Here is a 21,790-nt window from a genome sequence, read left to right on the forward strand (position 1 = left end):
ATATTATCAGAAAAGCTTTTTTTCACTGTGACATATTTCAGAGCTATACAAATATGAAAAAAATGGCTCCTCCTCAAATAGTTTGTAGCCTGCTTGCACTACATAAGTGAAAATTTAATCTAGACAAAATGAAACCTACTTCTCTATGTAATCATCATGAGAGACTAATCCATGTTTAATTTATAAATAATTAAATAATATTATAATGACAAAATGCTCTGAATAGAACTAAAACAAGCTGATGTTTTTGATGATTGAACACATTTGTAAACACTGGAACTAGGAAAATTCATGAAAAATATTTTTATGGCAGTAAACATGTAAACTGTAAGTGCAAAGAATTAATATCCAGAAAAAAATCATCTTGTCATAATTTTTACTTTATTTTTGTTGTTTCCTATATGTTTTGCTTATTGCTGAATGTTATATTCGATTTTAAGGAAATCATTTATTATAAAAATTTGCAAATAATTGATTCCATTATTTATTTTTACAACCTCTCAGAAAAAGTAATTACACATAAGTTAATTCACAGAACATTTATATAAATAGATCAGCACAGCAAGGGGAATTCTTGTAACATGCCAAAATACTTTCCTGTCTGATCTCAGCAAGAACCAAATTATAATAGTGATGTCAAACCAAGAAAGGAATCACCATATCAACTTACTATGAAAAGATCATGATTATCATTCCCATCAAGTAGGAAGCACTAAACTAAGCCTGGTATTGGCCACACTTAACAAAGCAGATTTAATAGTTAAGTCCTCTCCCCAAGTAGAAAGGAGAAAGAATGTGAAGTGACTAACATTTAGGAACCTGTAGCTATGTTGCTTTATATATAATATATAATACCCTAGTTATGAACTAAATGTGTCCGCCCATTCATATGTTGACATTCTGACCCTCAATTTGACTTAGGAGGTGGGGCCTTTGGGAGGTTATTAGGTTTAAATGGCGTCATGAGAATGGAGCCTCCAGAATGGAATCAGTGTCCTTATAAGAAAAGGAAGAGATAAGAGCGCTTCCTCTCTGCCATATGAGGATGCAGCAAAAATGCAGCCATCTGCAATTCTGGAAGTGAGCCCTCACCAGACACTGAATCTGTCAGCCCTTCATCTTGGACTTCGGGGCTTCCAGAACTGTGAGAAATATACATGTATTGTTTAAGCCATCCAGTTGATGGTATTTTGTAAAAACAGCCTAAGCTGAATAAGGCACCTGTCAATCTCAGTAGGTATTATTCTAGCTTATAACAAGAGTTAATAAGGTTCAAAAAGAAAACTTACCTAAGATTATACAGATAGTTAGTGGTAGAACCAGAATTAAAACATAGTTCTATCTTATTCAGGTCTCTTTGCTTCTTCTATGCCATGCCATGTTAATATAAACATAGCCACACAACAATATGAACAAAAAATTAGTGATTTTCTAGGAGAATGTTGAAAAAATAATACCACTTTCCTCTTTTTGACATCAGCAACCCACCCAGTATTTCTTCTTAGTCATCTTGCTCATAGCAGTTACTTAACTATGTCGCTTGGATATCTGCATGAGAGATTATCTTGATTTTTAAATGGAATATTCAGTTTTCTCAACTGAGGCACCATGTAGAACTCAAAAGCCTTCCTTGGTTAACATTCTATCAATCATCACTTATCAATCCTTTGAGTTAAGGCATTAAAGGGTTCCATAAAATTACATATTTTCCATATGGCAAGGATAATATTATCCACCCATCACTGCCTTATCCAATATTACTAAATGATGTCAGTCATCTCAAATTCAGAAAAAATGAGGTAAAAAGTAATTATCCAATTACCTCAGAAAGCCTTGAAGAAGTGGGTCAGGAGAGAATCAAATGCTTGAAGCAAAAGAGTAAATTAGGAAAGAAAAAGCCTGAGGAATTCAGGTAACAGAAAATGGAAATGAGGATTCCAGGTAGAGAAAATAAGCATAAGAGAACAAAAGTTGATAGGGGAGTCCCCAAGACAACTTTCTTACATCCCAGTTTTGTCTTAGGTAGTTTAGACCCTCAGCCTATACATCTGCCCATCAGATAACCTGACAGGCAGAGTATATTGCACGGTGGAAGCTCTTGGAAGTGAGCATGGCATTCTGCTTAAGAGGAAACTTACAAGAGCATGAAGAGGAATTTCTTGTGTTAGAAGTATTCATTTTTATTCTGCTGCACTGAAAGGGGCACATTAAATAATATATTCTTTAATTATGGAAAAAGTAACAACTCAAAATTAAAGAGAAAATAAGCACAATCATAATATGTAATGAGCAAGATTTATTGTTAAAAGCAAATATTACTGGAGAAGGAAGAATACACTCTAAAAGAAAGGTTTCTTCATTCCAAATGTTCTGGTTTTTAGTTTTTATATTTATTTCACTTGCCTTGGTTGGTAAGTAACATATTCTTCTCATAAAACCATGAAGCTCACATCCCATCTCAGACTTTGATTGGCATTGACCAACAGTGTTTTCCTACAGGCCAGAACACATGCTATAGGGATTTTGTTACGTGCTGAATAAAGATTTACACTATTACCGTTAAGTCTGTAGCTCTACAGGAACATCTCTGACACAGGCCAGCTTTTAGTTGCAAGGACTCTAAAAAGGTTATGAAATGCTCCACTTGAGATGTTCCTGAATCCAACTATTCTCATCATCCCCTACTGTAAGCCCCCTTGTTTCAGCTTTCACTCTCTCTTATTGGGACCCCAGGGCAACAGCTTTCTAATCAATCTCCTTGCTTCGGCTTTTGTGCCCCATCCATTCACACACCAACCATGGCAAATGTCTTGCAACATAAATCAAATAAAGTCTATCACATTTACAATAAAATCCAAAGTGTTTAATGCAGCCTCCAAGGTCTTCTATGATCTAGTCATTGATGACTGCTCTACTTTCATTTCCTTCCACTCTGCCTAGATAGCTCTGCTCCAGCTACACTAGCTTCCTTGCTGTGTCTTGATATCTACTCCTGCCTTAGAGACTTGATCCCTCCCACAGTCATCTGCGTGGTTCCCTCCCTCACTTCCTTGTGGTACCTGTTAAAATACCACCTTATTCAAAAGGATTTTCCTGACCACCCCATATAAAAAAGTCCTCATCCTGCTCTCCATCTTCTTACCTTGCTTCTTTAGTTTTCTTCATACCACTTATCACTGATTTTATATTTATATATTTATACATAAATATATAAATAATTACATAATATATGAATATAATATATTTATCTTTATATATTTATTATATATCAATAATACAAATAAAATATAATTATATATCATAATGTATAATATAATATAAATATATTTATATAAATATATAATATAAATTTATATATTATATAAACATATACATTTATATATAAATACATTTTTTATATATATCCTCTTACAGTACAATGTAAGCTTCAAGAGGGCAGGAAATTTGCTTTATTCATATTATACCCATGGAACTTAGAATAGCATATAGGATGCTCAATAAATATTTGCTGAATGAGTGAATGGTATACAAAACTGTATGTACCCACGGGAACAACCAAGAAAACAAGCTCTATCCAAGAGAGGATATAGAATAGACAAATGGACTGAGTAAATTATTGAAACAACAAAAGTAATTTTGAGGTATCTTAGTCCTGAGAGAGTATCACTGCAAAAAAAAAAAAAAAATTGGAAATTTAAATGAAATCCTAAATTCTAAATTAAATTCACCTAATTTCTCTTAATATTGTACTTTACCACTGATAGTTTCCTTCTGGGGGCTAATTTGGGTAAGAAAATCAGAGAGATTTATTTCCAGGTAAAAAGAATGAAGAAAATGCTAACGACTTATTCAACGAAGATCTGGCAATCGTGTTGTCTACACACACACACTCAGACATATGCATACACCTACACACTCATTTGCAATAAATCAGCTAACATCATAATCTATTTTAAACTACAAACATCTTCAGGTAGAGAAATAGAAGAAGCACAGATTCCTAAAAATGTATGGACTATGTTGCTTTATGTGCTATATATACTATTATCACGTCTTTTCTGGGGAGTGATGGACTGACTAGAAACATTTGGAACTTATTTGCAAGGATATTTTAGAAACATTCCTAAGAAAAACTTCCACACATCATGTGTGTATTCAATATAAATTGACAATACTGGAATTCAAGAAGAAAAGTACTCAGGAGCACCAATGATAGAGTAAGTTATAACTTTGAGTCAATACAATAAATTTACTACATGGTAAGATTTTATGAAGAACTAGTTAGTTCTTTGTCCTTGTTATATATAGTAACATGAATAAAGTCACCTCTTAGGAAGTAACACTAGTTTTACCTCTTAGGGATCTGTGTGATATCCCCACTCTGAGGAAACTACTGTCTAACTCATTTTAAGTGGCAAGAAAAAACGGTCACAAAATAGACATTTGGGAAGAAGAGATTTTTCTGTATTTTTGTAAACTCTGTTTTACCCTAAACAAACATTCAAAAATATTGTAATCTTCACTCAGTGTTTACTTACTTCTTTCCTTCCTACACTCTTTCCTGCCTTCCTCCTTCTCTCTCTCTACCTCTTCATTCTTTCTCCCTCCCTTCTTCCCTTCAACAAATAGTTATCAACCTTCTTTAAATGTGCTAATCCTGACCATGCAAAAAGGTGTCAGATAATCACCAAGTGCTTACAGTAGACTAGGAAAAAGAAAAAAGAAATTTACTAGATGTACTGGTAAAATAAACCTATATTTTAATTTGTCATCAGAAACTGTTACAAATATGTAATAATTTCTTGGTTTTAAGCTGGCAGACACCAACTTTAAAAATTCATAATATGCAGCACTAATAGAAGTAGGCTCCTCAGAGGAGACTGCATACCAGTCATCATTCTGTTTTATTTTAACAATAAGAATAATGCTCCTTTTAAATATTTAAACATTTTCTCTGATTAAACAGTCCATTTCTGCTGACTCATAACAGACCCTGGCCTGGTACTTTTCATTAACTTTGCCATGAACATGTTGTTTATAGCTGGTGTCTGATTAACATAACTGGTTATTGAAGGCTCATTCTTGGCCACTTCAGAGAGTAGCTTTGCCTGACATCAGGGCCAGCTGCTCTATCACCTCATTTATTTGAACCCTAATCTGATTTAATCCCCTCCCAACTTTCCCTTTTGCTGGGTGACTCATACTTGACTGGCTATGCAAGTATGCCCCCAGCTTACAGATCATTGCAGAAAACCATTTGAATATGCCTGTATAGATAAGGCTTCAGGATACATGAAATCTGTTTTCACCTTTAAAACCTTAAACAACACATCTTACAGAGATTCAAGAAGGCTAACCAGAGACACCAGTTTCCAGAGCTTCTCAGTAACAAAGAAAACTTTTAGATGAAAGAGAAAAAATACACAAACATAGATCAGGTGTAATTCTGAGAGAAAGGTCCAGAAACTACAAGAGACTCCATTGGAAGATACTGGGGAGCTGAACAAGGAGGAGGAGCAAAATATCAGCAGAGATAAACGCCCAAAAGGCTTGGAGTTCAGCGAAAAGGGTAGGTGGAGCAGTCTGTTTCCCCATCCCTCACATCTCTGATAGTCAGTGGGTTCCTGAGGTGCTGGAGAGACATTCTACCCCGACAAACCCAAAAGCTGCTGCCACCTGTGAACTGAGAGCTTCTTGTGAACAAAGCACCAGGTTCCCAGCCCCACTGAGGCACTTCCCATCACCACAGACCAGAGCTGGTGGCAGGCGCCATACTGCTTCACTACCCACTGTGCACCTTTGTCCTCTCCAGGGGGCTTCAACTTCTCAGGTTTCGTTTTGCTCATTCCCACGCAAACATTTCCCAACTCCGGCCCAGACTGCAGGAGGCACAGGGGTCCAGGGGGTGCTGGGGAATCTGTATGACTCCAGAGCCTGCACATTCTGGCCAGGCTGACTTTGAGAGGGAGGGACAGAGATGACCAGAGCACGGACTTCCCTCCAGGCACATTCTATTTCTCCCCTTCCCCTTCCCCACCCACAGCTTCTGAAGGAGACAACTGAGCCACCACACTGAGGCTTCCGCAGATAGTGGGGCTCAAACCTTTTCTCTTAAGGTCCTACAGAGATGGAGGAGAGCTCAGACTATGAGCTGCCTATTCACTGGCCCTCCCTGGTCCTGCTCACATGGCGGCTCCATCACAGCAGGGCACACCCTGAAGCAAAGAGACCTCAAACTTGCTTGAGCACCTGATAGGCAACTTGGGAGCAGCACATTTCTCCCTGGCATGGTAAGGGATTGATCCCAGGTACCCAAGGACAGGCCTGAAGGCCAGATCCTATACCCCGAGGTATCGATCATGTTACCTGGGGGCACAGAAGAGAGACTTGTGACCTAGTCTCAGGAGGTGAGGAAGCCTGGTGTGGGCAGAACTTAGAGGATAGTGAAGTGTGGGTTCCAGCTGCAACAAGCTCATGGAACACCGCTCCCCCCACAGGAAGGCCATGCTCTCAGCCCAGAGCTGAGAAGGAAGCTCCCTACTCTGCATCACAATCCTGGGGGAATTCAGCTAGTTTGAGCTCCTGCCTGCTGGCAGTTGTCAGAGGGAAAGCATGGAGCAGCGGATGGGACAGAAGAGTGAAATCCACTCCTGACATCCAGACTGTGGATCTCAGATAGCCCCACCTCCACAATTGGACTTTCTGGTAGGGTGGGACTATGTCAGTCGCTCACTGGCAACTTTGCCCAAAAGCTGAGCACAGACCTTTGACCTGTGCCAAAACAGCTACCTTGCCAGCTCTTGTGGAGCCTGAGGGAAAGCTCACCCTACCTAGCCCCACCCAGCCATATTCCCCCATCTGCCTCTGTTTTGGCAGAGAATAAGGGCTCACCTGGGAGTTCCAGGCCCAAACCCATCATCTGTTGCATTCAAGTGCTTCTCCTGAGAGACTAGAGCCAGTCACAGGGCCCAAAACAACAGTCAGCTTGTATCTTCCAGCAAGTGCTACCTACTGACAGGGAGGTCAATTTGCATGCTCTCTACAGGATTTACTGACTCAATCATACTGGGTGTGGTTGATTCTTACTCACAAGCACCACCAATGTAATCCCCATCAAAATACCAACATCATATTTCACAGACCTAGGAAAAATGATTCTATACTTCATTTGGAACCAGTGAAGAGCCCAAATAGCCAAAGCAATCTTAAGCAAAAGGAACAAATCAAGAGGCATCACATTACTAGACTTCAAACTACTGCAAGGCTATAGGAATCAAAACAGCATGGTATCAGCACAAAAATAAAGACATAGACCAATGTAACAGAACAGAGAACCCAGATATAAAACCATCCTTGTACAGCAAACTGACCTTTGACAAAGCAGGCAACAATATACACTGGGAAAAGAATCTGTACGCAATAAATGGTGCTGGAAAAATTGGATACCACATGAAGAATGCAACAGGGTCCATAAACCTCACCACTCACAAAAATTAATTCAAGATGGATAAAGGACTTAAATGTAAGGCATGAAACCATAAGAATTCTAGAAGAAAATGTTGGAAAAACTCTTCTAGATACTAGCCTAGGCAAAGAATTTATGAAGACCCCCATGGCAATCACAGCAACAACAAAAATAAAAAAATGGGACTTGATTAAATTAAAAAGCTTCTGCACAACCAGGGAAATAATCAACAGAGCAAATAGGCAACCTACGGAATGGGAGAAAATATTCACAAGCTATGCAACTGATAAGGGGCTAATAACCAGAATCTATAAAGAACTCAAATAAATCAGCAAGAAAAATTAAAACAACCCCATTAAAAAGTGGGTGAAAGATATGAGCAGAAGCTTCCAAAAGATGATAGACAAATGGCCAAGAAACATATGAAAAAATGCTCAATGTCACAAATCATCAGGGAAATGCAAGTTAAAACCACAGTCAGAATGGCTTATCCCAGTCAGAATGTCTTTTACTAAAAAGGCCAAAAACAATATATGCTGACATGAATGCAGAGACAAAGGAAAACTTATGCACTTTTGATGGGACTGCAAATTAGTATAACCTCTATGGAAAACAGTATGGAGATTCCTCAAAGAACTAAAAGTAGACCCATCATTTGATCCAGCAATTCCACTACTGGGTATTTACTCAAAGGAAAGTCATCATTTTATCAAAAAGACACCTTCACCTTAATGTTTATTTCAGCACAGTTCACACTGCAAAGATGTGGAATCAACCCCAAATGCCCATCAATTCATGAGTGGATTAACAAAATGTGGTATATGTGTACCATAGAATACTACTCAGCCATAGAGAAGGATGACTCAATCTCTTTTGCAACAATATGGATGGAACTGAGGACCATTATCCTAAGTGAAGTATCTAAAGAATGGAAAAACAAACACGACATGTACTTGCTGTTAAATATGAACTAACTGATGAACACACATGTTCACAGAGGCAAGTAAAAATGGAAATCAAGCAGCGGGGAGGGGGAAGGAGGGGATGGGAGAAAACCTACCTAATGGGTACAATGAACACTATCTGGGTGACAGGCACACTTTTAACCATGACTCAAGCATTACAAAAGTAATCCATGTAACTAAAAACATGTGTACTCTGTAATACTTTGAAATTTAACAAAAAGAAATAAAAATTATTGGGCCAGGCGCGGTGGCTCACGCCTGTAATCCTAGACCTCTGGGAGGCCGAGGCAGGTGGATCGCTCGAGGTCAGGAGTTTGAGACCAGCCTGAGCGAGACCCCGTCTCTACTAAAAAGAGGAATAAATTATCTGGACAACTAAAAATACATAAAGAAAAAATTAGCCGGGCATGGTGGCGCATGCCTGTAGTCCCAGCTACTCGGGAGGCTGAGGCAGTAGGATGGCTTAAGCCCAGGAGTTTTAGGTTGCTGTGAGCTAGGCTGATGCCACGGCACTCACTCTAGCCCAGGCAACAAAGTGAGACTGTCTCAAAAAAAAAAAAAAAAAGAAATAAAAATTATTCAGGAGGAAACAAATAAAAAACAACATACAAACCAAAGAAATACAAAAAGCAACATGTCCATTAGCCTAGTATACAAAGCTGATCTGGCATGATGCCAGGGGCCAGTAGGAAACCTATACAATGACACATTTGCAAAGGATCTACAAGGGATGCCCCACATTTGAAATCATATCCCTCAAAACACCAAACAGAACACTTATGAATAAGAAAGTATAATCCAGGCAATACTATAGAATCTCCACAGGCTGAGAGGAACAGGCTTTTCTGAAACGTAACTTTCTTTGCCCCACAACAAGAAAAAAACAGACTGAATCAATTTACTTTTTACCATCTCTAAGACAATGGGCATACGCTACCTTTTTTATTTTTTCCTACTCCACTAATTTTATAGGAAAGTAGGAAACATTTTTCTTTCATGTGTCTTATCTTAGTACTGGCATGTGTCCATTCTGCTGTGGCTGGTGACACCAACTCTCCCCTCCTTTCTATACACAAGGTTCTGTTCTACGAAGTGGGTCACAGTAAACAAGAAAGATAAGGTCCCTGCCATATTGGAGATCAACAGGCTAGTGGAGATAGGCAATAAACAAATAAACAAACAACCGACCAGGTAGTATAGTATCAGGTAGTAACAAGTGGAATGAAAGGAAACAATCATAAAGGAGACAGAGGGCAGAGGGCAGAGGGCAGTGGGCAGACAATGAGCTATTTCAGAGAGGAAAATCACTAAATGCTTTTATGAGCAATTGATACTGAAGCAGAGATGTGGGTCAAACTCTTACAAAGTGAGCCATGTGGAAAGAAAACTCTATTAATAAATAGAAGCAGCAAATGCAAAGAATTTAGTACATTAAAAAAAAGTCAAGTCATAAGTCTGATTGGAGTGGAATGAGCAAAGGAAAAACGGTAAGGGGAGTCAGACAGGTAGAAGATGTATCATTTGTTAGGAGTTTGAGTTTTATTCTACATGTGATAGGAAGGCACTACAGAATATTTAAAATTTTATTTTGAAGTATTTCAGACATATAAAAAAGAAATTTAAAAAAATCACCTACGTATCCAGCACCCAACTTAAGAAACATTACAAGGTAATTGAATATCTTTCATTTTCCAACAGCAACAAAAAACTAAGATACTTAGAAATAACAAAAGCAAAAGATTTATAAGATCTGTCTGAAGAAAAAATTAAGAAAACCTTATTAAAAATATAAAAGAAAACTTATTGCCTATTGATAAGTTTTTTTGGTTTTTTTTTTTCGTCTTTAGAATTCCCTGAGTGAGAGTGATGTTATAGGGATTCTCTTTTAATCCATTCAAATTTATTTCTTACTTAAAAAATCTAGGTACTTTAACTTTCTTAGAATCAAATTATTTGGTACTCACTCTACAACTTACTTAAAACATGAATATGTTATGAAACTTTGTTAAGAGCTACTAGTTAAGTTGGTGTTTAATCTTAAATGTAAATCTCAATGCTAGAAAATATGCACAATAAATTGAGTGGACATTCAATTTTGTGTCTTTTCTGATTTGTACTATGAATTAAACTCCACCAAAAAAAAAAGAGAGAGAAAGAGAAGTTTCTGATATCTGCATCTGCCTTTATTACAGGCAGTTCTTAACGCTGATTAATAACTATATTGCATATGCTATGCAAATGTGCCTATATGTGTATATCTGTTTATCTCAAAAGATGACAAGTGCATATGAACATGTATATGAAAATCATGTCCTCTATATCTAAACTGCTGAAAATCAGCTGGAAGAACATTTGGTCCTTCATCATACTAAAAAGATTTAAGCATTGATAGATAAGGAATCATTGGTGGGAATATTTCTAAAGAATAAAAACCCAATATTTTTATAGTAAGGACATGAGATATTTACATTAATGCCTGAAAAACTAAACCCCAAGAAGCAGGCCCCTATAAACATCTCCTTTTACAGGCCAGTATGACTTACTATAGACATAGCTACAACACATGTTGATTTTAATGTAAAAACAGAGTTTTACATTTTGGAAATCAAAATACCAAAATGAAACTCTTATGGACACATCACCGCCCTAGAGCTAAGAAAACAAGCTTTCAGCTTAAACAATTGGCTTCTATGTTGCCAAACTGGCAGCTTCCAGCAAGAGGCTTGGTTTTACAAATCTGAATCATAAGCTTTCATTTGAATACCAGTAATAATTTATATAGTGCATGATAGGCTTCACAGGATGGGAGCATCATGTTGCATCATTGAGCAAAGCATAATCTCTTTTAAAAGCTTGATTTAGAAATACTAGGAAATTCTTATTACTAGAACTGACTTAAGAAGCAGACTGAGTGAAAACTGCAAAACTTATTACTGTAAAGGGTTGAAAACTACTTTAAGTCCTTTGGAAGTTTTCACTTCACTGTGGGAATTAACAGGAATCTAGACCATGAGAAATGCCAGGAAAAAAAAAAAAACCTTTAATGCTGTATTTATGATGTTGAAATAATTATATGAAAATTTTACATTTCATAAGAATTTGTGATAAAATATTTTATATTAATGTTTCCTTCATTTATCAGAGACCTGCAGAGCAAAGTTATTCTATAATATAAGTAGATAATATAATTATAAATATAATATACTATAAATATAACCAAGGAGGTTATATTCCTGATATAGTAATTTTATCATATAAAACAAAGACTTGCTAGTGGATCTTTCCATGTTAGGAGTACTGGGTGTGTAATCTTAATAAACGGTGATCTAACAAAAGGAGCCTAAAGCCTTGCTCTCTAACAGACTTATGAAAGTAATTATACCTTTATTGAAGTTACACCATTCTCAAACCCCTGCTGTTCCTGCTGTTTCTTAAAGATGGTTATTTTCTACTTAAAGAAAACAGACTTTAGAAGAATAACTGGTGTTAAGTAATATTACAAAATTTAGTCAGATTCTCTGTGCAGCTTATGGTACAAATATTTCAACCCAAATAACAAAACACTCAAAGGTTTAAAAAAATACAGAATGGCTAATTAGGGTAACTCACTAATTGGAGTAACAACTCACATGACTGTAGGGTAGAACAGGAAAGAGGCAGATCATTCCCAGGGGCTTTAACAGGCTTTGCACAGCCATTGCTAGGGTGAAAGCAGGCATTAATAGAGTTAAATTATGTAAGATGAGACTGTATGTCAAAAACCATCTTTAAAAAGTGCTCAGAGAGGGAGTAGGCAGAATTTTAGGAGCAGCTGCTTGGATTAGGTAGCAAAGCAAGGTGATGATAGACAAATCTTCCAGGGTTGCTCTTTGCCCCTAAGGTTTGTGGTCTCTAGTTTATCCAGGGGTATTCAGCTCTAAGGAAAAGTGTTTAAATAGCTTCTACCTATACAATACTGATTTATGCCCAAAATCTAATTTGCATTGTATATTTGCAAACACCCATTCCCAATAGGAAGATGATAGGTGAATAAGAGACTCAAAACAGTAAGAATCCTGTAGGGAAAAGCAACCACAATCAACTGGATCTCAATTAATGACACGGCATCTTTTAGACAGCAGTTCCAGTAACATGGTACCCCCCCTCTAATTACCCACCCAGCAGACACAGGCTTCCCCCTATTCAGTGTTACCAGCTGCCTTGAAAATTCTAATTTGCTTTGCATATGATCTTTTATGTGTTAAACCTTTCTCTTTTATCTAGTTAACTTGTCCTATAATGATTAACTTAAAGTCTTAAACACTCTCTAAAACCTTCCTTGATCTCCAAACTGAACACATAATTAATCTCTGTATCATTTTAGCACTTGATACATGTGAGAATGTCTAAGCACTGGCAACACTGTATTAATCTAGTTATATATGTGTATGTCCCTCCAGTTATTATGGGGACTCTGAGATCTTTGAACCATATTGTTTCACAGCACATATTAAATGCTCAAAAGATGTTTGTTGAATATATTTGCAAACAACAATTTCACCAAAAAAGATTCTGGGTTGCCTCAACCAAGGAAAGTATACATTAGTATGCTCTTATACATTTCCTTTCACTTTATCACTTATCCCTGAAATTCTCAACCAGAGAAGAGAATGTGTTTTTATCTCTCACATAGTTGAAAGCATTAGAGAATACCTACTAAATACCATAAAAATGGCATCCTGCTACACAGAGGCTGTAGACACCACTGCCAAAACCTTTACACCCTTGTAACACATAGAAAGAGTCTATAGATTAATGGAACCCTAGCAATAGATCCAACAGACAGAAGAGAAAAACATCAAACACTTCTCAAGTGATCTAGCGTTGTATAAGACAAATACCTCAAATTCTGCTAAAGAACTTCATGACAAAATACTTCAGGAGACTCATTTCATTGATGAAGTGGAGATGATAATAAAAGGAATATTTTTATTGCTTAGATATTAAGATAAAATGTGTTGTTTCATTTTTAGAAGTTATTTAATGCCATTGTAACATGTCACCTCTGATACTTCTACATTTTTTTGCCATCAGAATTTACTAGTCTCATGTCTTGTACCCTAGAATCCTTTACTATCTTTTAAAAATTCTTTTAACCCCTTTTTGTGTAATTAAAACTTCATTGTTAGAGTGCTTGTTCATGTGAAAAAATTTTAAAAGAAAATCAGTGTATGTTCCCTATTTAATAACAGAAAGCCACATCCTGACAAAGTAGCACAAAGTGCAGCATTGTCTGCATGTGGTGGACAAAGCTGTGCTCTGAGGAACAGCAGGCCCAGGATGTATTACAGTTTGCCACCAACTAGGCAAGGAGCCTAAAATAATTCACATGATATCTCACACCATAGTTTCTTCAGATACATAGGATATTTTAGGTTAAATAACATATAAGTAGCTTTCATGTTTTTGATTTTAAGATTTTGTCTAAGGCTCCACACTAAAAATGGACTCATCTTCATTGCTGAGTTTTCTAATCACTGTAATTGCAGAAAATGAACTAAAAGTTCTATTTACATGTTGGAAAAATACCGAAAAACCTTCAAAGTTCAAACTGCTAAAGATCAGCCAGATTTGTGAATAGATAAGACAGAACCACAGTGCATTATTTTCCTTACTTTCAGACATGCTATTCTATTATTAGTCTCATTTGTTGGGATTTAAATGAATATCAAGTAAAGGGTTTCATGTTAGCACTGTTTGCAGGTTTTAAGGTCTGCCTATACATGCAGCCCAAAGTTGCTTCATTCTCCCAAAGGAAGATTTTTTGGTAAAAATCATGTCCTCAGTCACAAATGTTTTTGTTACCATAGTGATAAGAATAAAGAATGAAAACAAAAAGAGAAGCTAAAAATACCTGAATACATACAGTTTTAGGAATGTGACCCACTTGGTGTCATACATTGAAAAAGTTAATCAATTGAATTAACTACATGTGCATTAGGTGAAATATTCTACCGGATGAAAAAATGCGTAGGTTGCACATCTGGAGCTATTATACACAATCAAAGAAGTCAGTATGAATGAAGATGACTGACAATCTAAAATGCATAAAATCAGATTCTCTTAAAAATGGAATATATACCAGAATCAAATAGAAATCCATTAATTTAGCTTCTTTTCCTATAAATTTTATTTTCTTTTCATTAGTTTAGAAAATCTCCTCCATTTTAAATGAAAGCTTCCTATTCACCAAAAGATTTTTTTTTAACTGGATGGATGGATATAACTAGACATAGTTTTTAAATTATGTTGGAGTGCCCCTTCCTGTAAAGGAAAGCTTCCCAATCTTATATATTATATAGAAAATAATGTTTTTAAATTAAGTTTAGTTTTGAAAATTCTAGTTTTAACAGGAATTTTAACAGACTCAATCATTTACAGAAAACCTACTTTATTGCAAGTCATTAAGCTAGTCTGTGAAAAATGAATAAAAGGCAGCCCTTGCTATCAAAAATGTTTAAACCATCATCTAATTATGTTTCCATAACATTGATTTTCAAAATGTCTCCATACAGTAAAACGTAAAAAGCATTGACCTTGACATGAAGAGAACAAGGTTAAAGTTCCAGCTCTGTCAATGAGCTTAGAAGAGTCTCTTTCTAAGCCTCAGCTCTTTCATCTATAAAATGAGCATAAATCAACGTATCACCTCCTCTGGTACACAGATCATTATGATGATCAAAAGAGGTGATATGGGTGGAAACCAAATCTCTATAAAAATGAGTCATTATATAATTAGGCTCAATATTTAAACATTTTTAAAATATTACGTAAAATTATTTATAATAACATTTATTGAACACTTCTAATGTACCAAATATTTTACATGAATTACTTTGCTTAAGCCTCATAACAATCCAGTAACTTAGATGTTATCTTTCTTTTATAGCTGATAAAACTAAGGCATAGAAGGAATAAATAACTTGTCCAAAGACAGACAGCTAGTAAGTGGTAGAGCAGGGAATTAAACCCACACAAGCTAACTCCAGAGCCATGCTCTAAATCTAATCCTGTATCATGTACTCCAAAATAATCAGTAGAGAAAACTATCTTTATGAAATTGTTGATTTGAAAAAATATATATTTTAAATTACCAATACTATATATGTTTCTGAAACGATTCATTATATTTTGCTGCATTCAATTTTTTAAATTTCATTATTATAAAGAAAAATGAAAACAAATGTGCAACAGTAAATACATTACAGAATACCCATAAGATAGCTCATTACTCAGTCATAACTAAAGTTGTAAAAGATATTTGTAGCTTGGAAACTTATGAGTATTGTTAAGCAAAAAAAAACCCTAGATGTTCAAACAATAAATTTTTTATATAAATTTTTATACAATTTCAAATGCACAGAAAAAACTAGAAAGATATATATGAAATGAAATATATATTCAAATATTCATATATATTTGATATATGAAATGTTAATAATTACTATTTCTTATAAATTTTGTTTCTATATTTTCCAAATTTTATATAAGAAACATTCAATATTTTTATCATTAGGAAAATTCACTTGAACAAACAACCTACTCATAACTCCTAAAGTGCAAATGTTCTAAATGTTTCTGCAACAAGGAAAAAATATTTATCAAAGTCTAAAAAATTGTTTTAGGTACTCGGGATACAGCAGTCCGTAGGTAAAGAATTGGGTAAATTTGCTCTAAGAATGGAGGAAGAGAACTTGAAACATACAATGAAATTCCAACCTTTCCATTGTGACTTTACTCATACCTTCCTACTAGTATGTGAGCACTTTCCCTATGTTAAAAAAAAAAGATCCTGAAATGTTTTATTTTATTCATTTACTATTTTTTCTTGATTAAATTGTGGACACATCATCTCTAAACATGGTAGAAAGCCATAACATTACTGTACAGATATAGAAAGAAAAACTGACATTCAAAAACCAGTTGCATTTCACGACATTTACAAAAAATTATCTGATAAAGAAATTTACAAAACAATTACCATTAACAATAGCATCAAAGAAAACAAAATACTTAGGAATATATTTAACCAAGAAGGTAAAAGATCTGTACACTGAAAACACTAAGACATTGATGAAAGAAACTGAAGACATAGATAAATGGAAAGACATCATGTGTTCATGGATTAGAAGAATTAATATTGTTAAAATGTCCATACTACCCACAGTGACCTACAGATTCAATTGCAATCCCTAACAAAATTCCAATGGCATTTTAGGGAAAAAAAGAAAAGAAAGCTAAAATTCATATGGAACCACAAAAGACCATGAATAGCCAAATTAATCTTGAGAAAGAATGAAGCTGGAGGCATCACACTTGCTGATTTCAAACTATATTACAAAGCTGTAGTATTCAAAACAGTGTGGTACAAGCATTAAAAACAGACAAATAGATCAATGGAACAGAATAGTGAGCCAAGAAATAAACCCACACATGTACAGGCAACTGATCTTGACAAGGGTGCCAAGAATACACAATTGGGAGAGGATAGTCTCTTTAACAAATGGTGTTGAGAAAACTTGATATCCACATGCGAAAGAATGAAATTAGACCCTTGTCTTATACAATACACAAAAATTAAATCAAAATGTATTAAAGACTTAAATGTAAAGTCTAGAACTGTTAAACTCCTATAATAAAACATAAAAGCTCCTTTACAATGGGTCTCGGTAATGGTTTTCTGGATATGCCACCAAAAGCACAGGCAACAGAAGCAAAACAAAACAAAACAAATAGGACTACATCAAACTAAAAAGCTTCTACACGACAAAGGAAATAACAAAATGAAAAGGCAACATACAGAATGTGAGAGCATATTTGCAAACTATATATCTGATATAGGGTTAATATCCAAAATAAATAAGAAATTCATACAACTTAATAGCTAATAACAATAATACAATTTAAAACGGGCAATATCTTAATAGATATTTTCCAAAGAAGACATGCAAATGTCCAACAGGTATATGAAAAAATACTCAACATCACTAATCACCAATGTAAATCAAAACCACAATGAGATATCACCTCACATCTGTTATAATAGCTATTATCAAAAAGTCAAGAGATAACAAGTGTTGGTCAGGATGTGAACAAAAAGGAACCCTTATATGCTGTTGGTAGGAATGCAGACTGGTACAGCCATTATGTAAACAGTATGAAAGTTCCTCAGACAACTAAAAATAGAACTACCATAAGATCCAACAATCCTCCTCCTGGGTATATATCTAAAGGAAATGAAATCAGTTTGTCAAAGAGATATCTATACCCCAACATTCATTGCAGCTCTATTCACAACAGCCAAGATATGGAATCAACCTAAGTGTCTAACAATGGATGAATGGATAAAGAAAATGTAATATCCAATGGAATACTCTTGAGCCTTAAAAAAGGAAATTCTGCCATTTGTGACAACAAAGATGAACCTGGAGGACATTACACTAATGGAAATAAGCCAGACACAGAAAGACAAATTCACTTATATGTGGAATCTTAAAAAGTTGATCTTATAGAAGCAGAGAGTAGAACAGTGGTTGTCAGGGGCTAGGTGGTGGGGAAACTGGAGAGATGTTGGCGAAAGCATTCAAACTTTCAATGGAAAGACAAATAAGTTCTGGGGATCTGCTACAGCATGGTGACTGTAGTTAATAATACTGTATTGTATACTTGAACTTTGCTAAAAAAAGCAGATCTTAAGTGTCCTCAACACACACACACACACACACACACACACACACACACACACACGATAACTGGATGATGACAGATGTATTGATTATTACATTGTGGTCATCATTACACAGTGTATATGTATCTCAAATCAGCACATGGTATACCTTGAATATAAACCATTTTAATTTATCAATTATACTTCAATAAAGCTGGAGGGGAAAAAGCTGAGAAGAATCTTGAAGAATTAAAAATTCATTGGGATTTCCTACACCCTGGTGACAATCTCCAGCCCCTTATTTGTCTTTAGTAAAGAGAGAAATATTGCTACATTTAAATTATTAAAAATTCTTATATAACACTATGCTTTCATTTATGTACTGTTCATAAAAGAAATGATTTTCTAACTGTAAACATCTATTGTATTGAAATAGCTTACAATGTTTATAATTTAAACTTGACATATTCTTCAGTATCAAACATAACTATCCAGGAGAAAGCTTTTTAGCATCACTATTTAAAATATACTAGTATAAAATACACTCAGCTAGTCATAATTTATTTTATATCAAAAATATATTTAAAAGCTATAAAAAGTTAAAACCATCTCTCTCCTCCTCCAAAAAAAAAAAAACCCTTTACTGTATTAACTTCTTTTAAACTACCTTTTAAATCTCTTTCTTCATATATATTAATATCAGATACAAAGATATTTGAGGAAAGGGACTTACAAAACAAGTTTAGTAAGAGAAAGAAGGGAGTAAGAGAAGAAAGCAGGGAGACAGAAAAGAAAGAAGTGGAAAGGAAAAGAAGGGGGAAAAAAAAGAAAAGAAATGAGAAACTACTTACCTTGATGGACCAAGTCCCAGATGTCATCAAGTTGTTTCTGAGTTGGGAAATGACCACATTCGTTGAAGAACTTAAGGAGCTCACCTCTTTCTATTCCTTGCCAATCTTCTCTCTTAGCAAACATTGTTTCATAGACTAAAAGAACAAAAAGGTAAACAAATATATATACTTTTTCTTTACAAATAAATAATATACCAAGTACAAGCCACCTAAAGGGTTCATCTGAATTTGAAGAAACATTAACTTCAGCTTTATTTTCATGTCTACCAATAAGCCTCCATGACTAGACTAGCACTACGTCAACCTCCTGGCGAAGGTCAGAAGGAAATGGACATGCTCCTCCCACAACCACCCCACATTCTGCAGTAGTGAAATCTGGACTTGATTCCCCAAGAAGAACACTGGCATCCTCTATCCTGGTTTCTTGACAATTGACCGTAGACCCTACGTATATCAACACTCAACCCACATCATAAGACAGCTTTAATGTCAAGATTTCTGGCAGTCTGACTCCTGCTGATCCATTTCAGTGCTCGTTATTTATCAGCTTCTCTACTTTTCCTCACCTCTTTTTGGATTCTAACACTTTATAACTATTTGAATTGGTGACTCCACTTTGGACTGAGTTGACCCCTAATTGGGAGCAATGCCTACTTTTTGCTTGCTAACTTAATGTATTGCTACTTTTTAGTTTAAGGTACTTTGCCATTCCTGGCTCAGGACTATTGCAGAAAACCACTCAGTTGGGCCAACTGACATCTATCTCCCATTCTTGACATTAGACAGGAGTTAAATAATGAGCAAGAGAATTGATGCATACAGTTTGTAAGTGTAGTTTTCCATAAACAATTAATTTCTTCTTTTCAAAAAGAGTCTCAGCTCTGAAGTGTGTTGGATTAACCCTATGAAGCTGATTGTTAGCATTTACAGGATGACAGGGACTGCCTAATGAAAGGTTTAGCTCTGAAATATGGGTTCCCAATAATAAAGGGCACCAGAGTGGTTTCTAACATAAGTTATATCATCCCAGCACTCAACCATATGGATTTCAATTTTCTATCCATTCATTCATTCATTTAGTCAAGGGAGATATTCATGAGACATCAACAAATTCAAGAAATGTTTAGTGATTCCCTAAATATAAGTAGTTTTCTCCAGCTCCTGAAACACAGCAGTAAAATAAATGTAAATTCATATTTAGTATACCTATGACTTTTTCTCTTTTTTGAATAAGCAAACTAGAGCAGTTTCTTCTGGTGCCCTGTCCATATGTCCTTGTCCCTTACATTTCTGTGCATGCTGACTTGACTTTCAATTGCCAATATCTGCATTCCATTGCCTAAGGGCTCCCTCTGGCTGCAGGACTTCACTCTACCCACCTGTGCAGCAAGCCAGATGTACCAGGGAATTAAGACCTCCACTAGAGCGTCCCTCAACCACTGGAGTTGGTGGATAAAGACTCAGCACTTAAGACCGGTTGGCTACAATGTTTTCTTGAGTTCATTATAGGGCTTAAGCTCCAGTTGTCCTCATCATAATTTCCTTGATAATACTCTCTTTTTTGACTTCCATCCCTTCCACTAACAGTATTTCCTGGGATTAACTCCCAAATAAATTAGTTGTACTTGAATTCTTGTCTCAGGGTCTGATTTTAGAGAAACTCCAACTATGAAAACAAGAATTTTGCCTTTCACTTTTATGTTTAAGTAAATATATTTCTCCTTGAAAAAGTATATATGCCTTTATTAGTTTTTCCTTGAGTTAATCAATTTTAGATGTTTCTCATAAAATCAGATTGATGCATTTATTAACATTATGATTTTGTGACTATATTAATAGATAACAATTTCCTTAACCTGTATATTATGTCCTATAAGCAAACTTTCAGCAACATGCTAGCATAATTAATAATCTAGTCTGGTATACTCAGGGTAAATATAAAACAAATCATGAAAATTAATGAAATTTTCTGATCATTAAAAGATGCTTTAAAAGGTGTATACCTGCCAAATATCACCCAATCAGCAATCAAAACACAAAACGGATGAAACGTTTTTTAAGGAACATGAAGACAAATAAGAACTTGCAAATTCTGTGGACTCTAGAGTTACTTTAACCCTCAATGTAAATGGATACTTCAGCTGGTAATTCTTAATTTATTCATTTAGTTAATTCTATTCTACTGTTCAGATCCTATGTTGCACAGAGCACCATCTGTCCAAACTGGGCTCCTTTATTCTGTCTTTGCCTCATGTCAGCCTATTCTCAACAAAATTACCAGTGATGTGTTCAACATACGTGGTATCATAGTCCTCTGTCCGCAATTCTCCAATGGCTTCACAACTCCCTCAAGGTAAAATATCATGGTCCATAAAGTCTGACACGACCTATGCTCTCCACTACCATTACCATTTCATTTTGCTCTGCTCTCACTTGCAAACTCCATTCCGGTAATATTAATCTCCTGGCTTCCTCTAATACTAGCAGCCTGCAAATTAAGGACTTTGTGCCTGCTGATCCTTCTGTAGAACATTATTCCCCCATAGATCCACCTGGCTAACTCCTCACTTTCTTTGAGACTTTTACTCAAAGAGCTTCCCAGATAGAAATTACCAGAGTCCAGGCTATAAAACAGAAATCACATTGTTTTTTTCTTAAACAGAGAGTTTATTTTAAGATGCAAAAATATTGAAATCTGTAGTTATAAATCAGGGGGAGAAATCATGGAAAGAAAGTAAAGCCAAGAAAAATAAGCAAGAATCTATAAGGTTAAAAAATGAATTTAGGGATGAAAAAAAATCGT

General features: G+C 35.4%; 1 protein-coding gene across 1 annotated transcript in view; it reads right to left on the reverse strand.

Moving 5' to 3' along the window:
- Positions 1-21,790, reverse strand: part of IQCM (IQ motif containing M) — a 299,506-nt gene that overhangs the window by 133,331 nt on the left and 144,385 nt on the right. Inside the window, exon 11 of the mRNA XM_045552628.1 lies at positions 18,988-19,122. Coding sequence (XP_045408584.1) covers positions 18,988-19,122 — 135 coding nt within the window. The remainder of the gene's footprint in view (positions 1-18,987; positions 19,123-21,790) is intronic.

The sequence above is a fragment of the Lemur catta genome, chromosome 5 (genome assembly GCF_020740605.2).
Source record: "Lemur catta isolate mLemCat1 chromosome 5, mLemCat1.pri, whole genome shotgun sequence".
NCBI lineage: Eukaryota > Metazoa > Chordata > Mammalia > Primates > Lemuridae > Lemur > Lemur catta.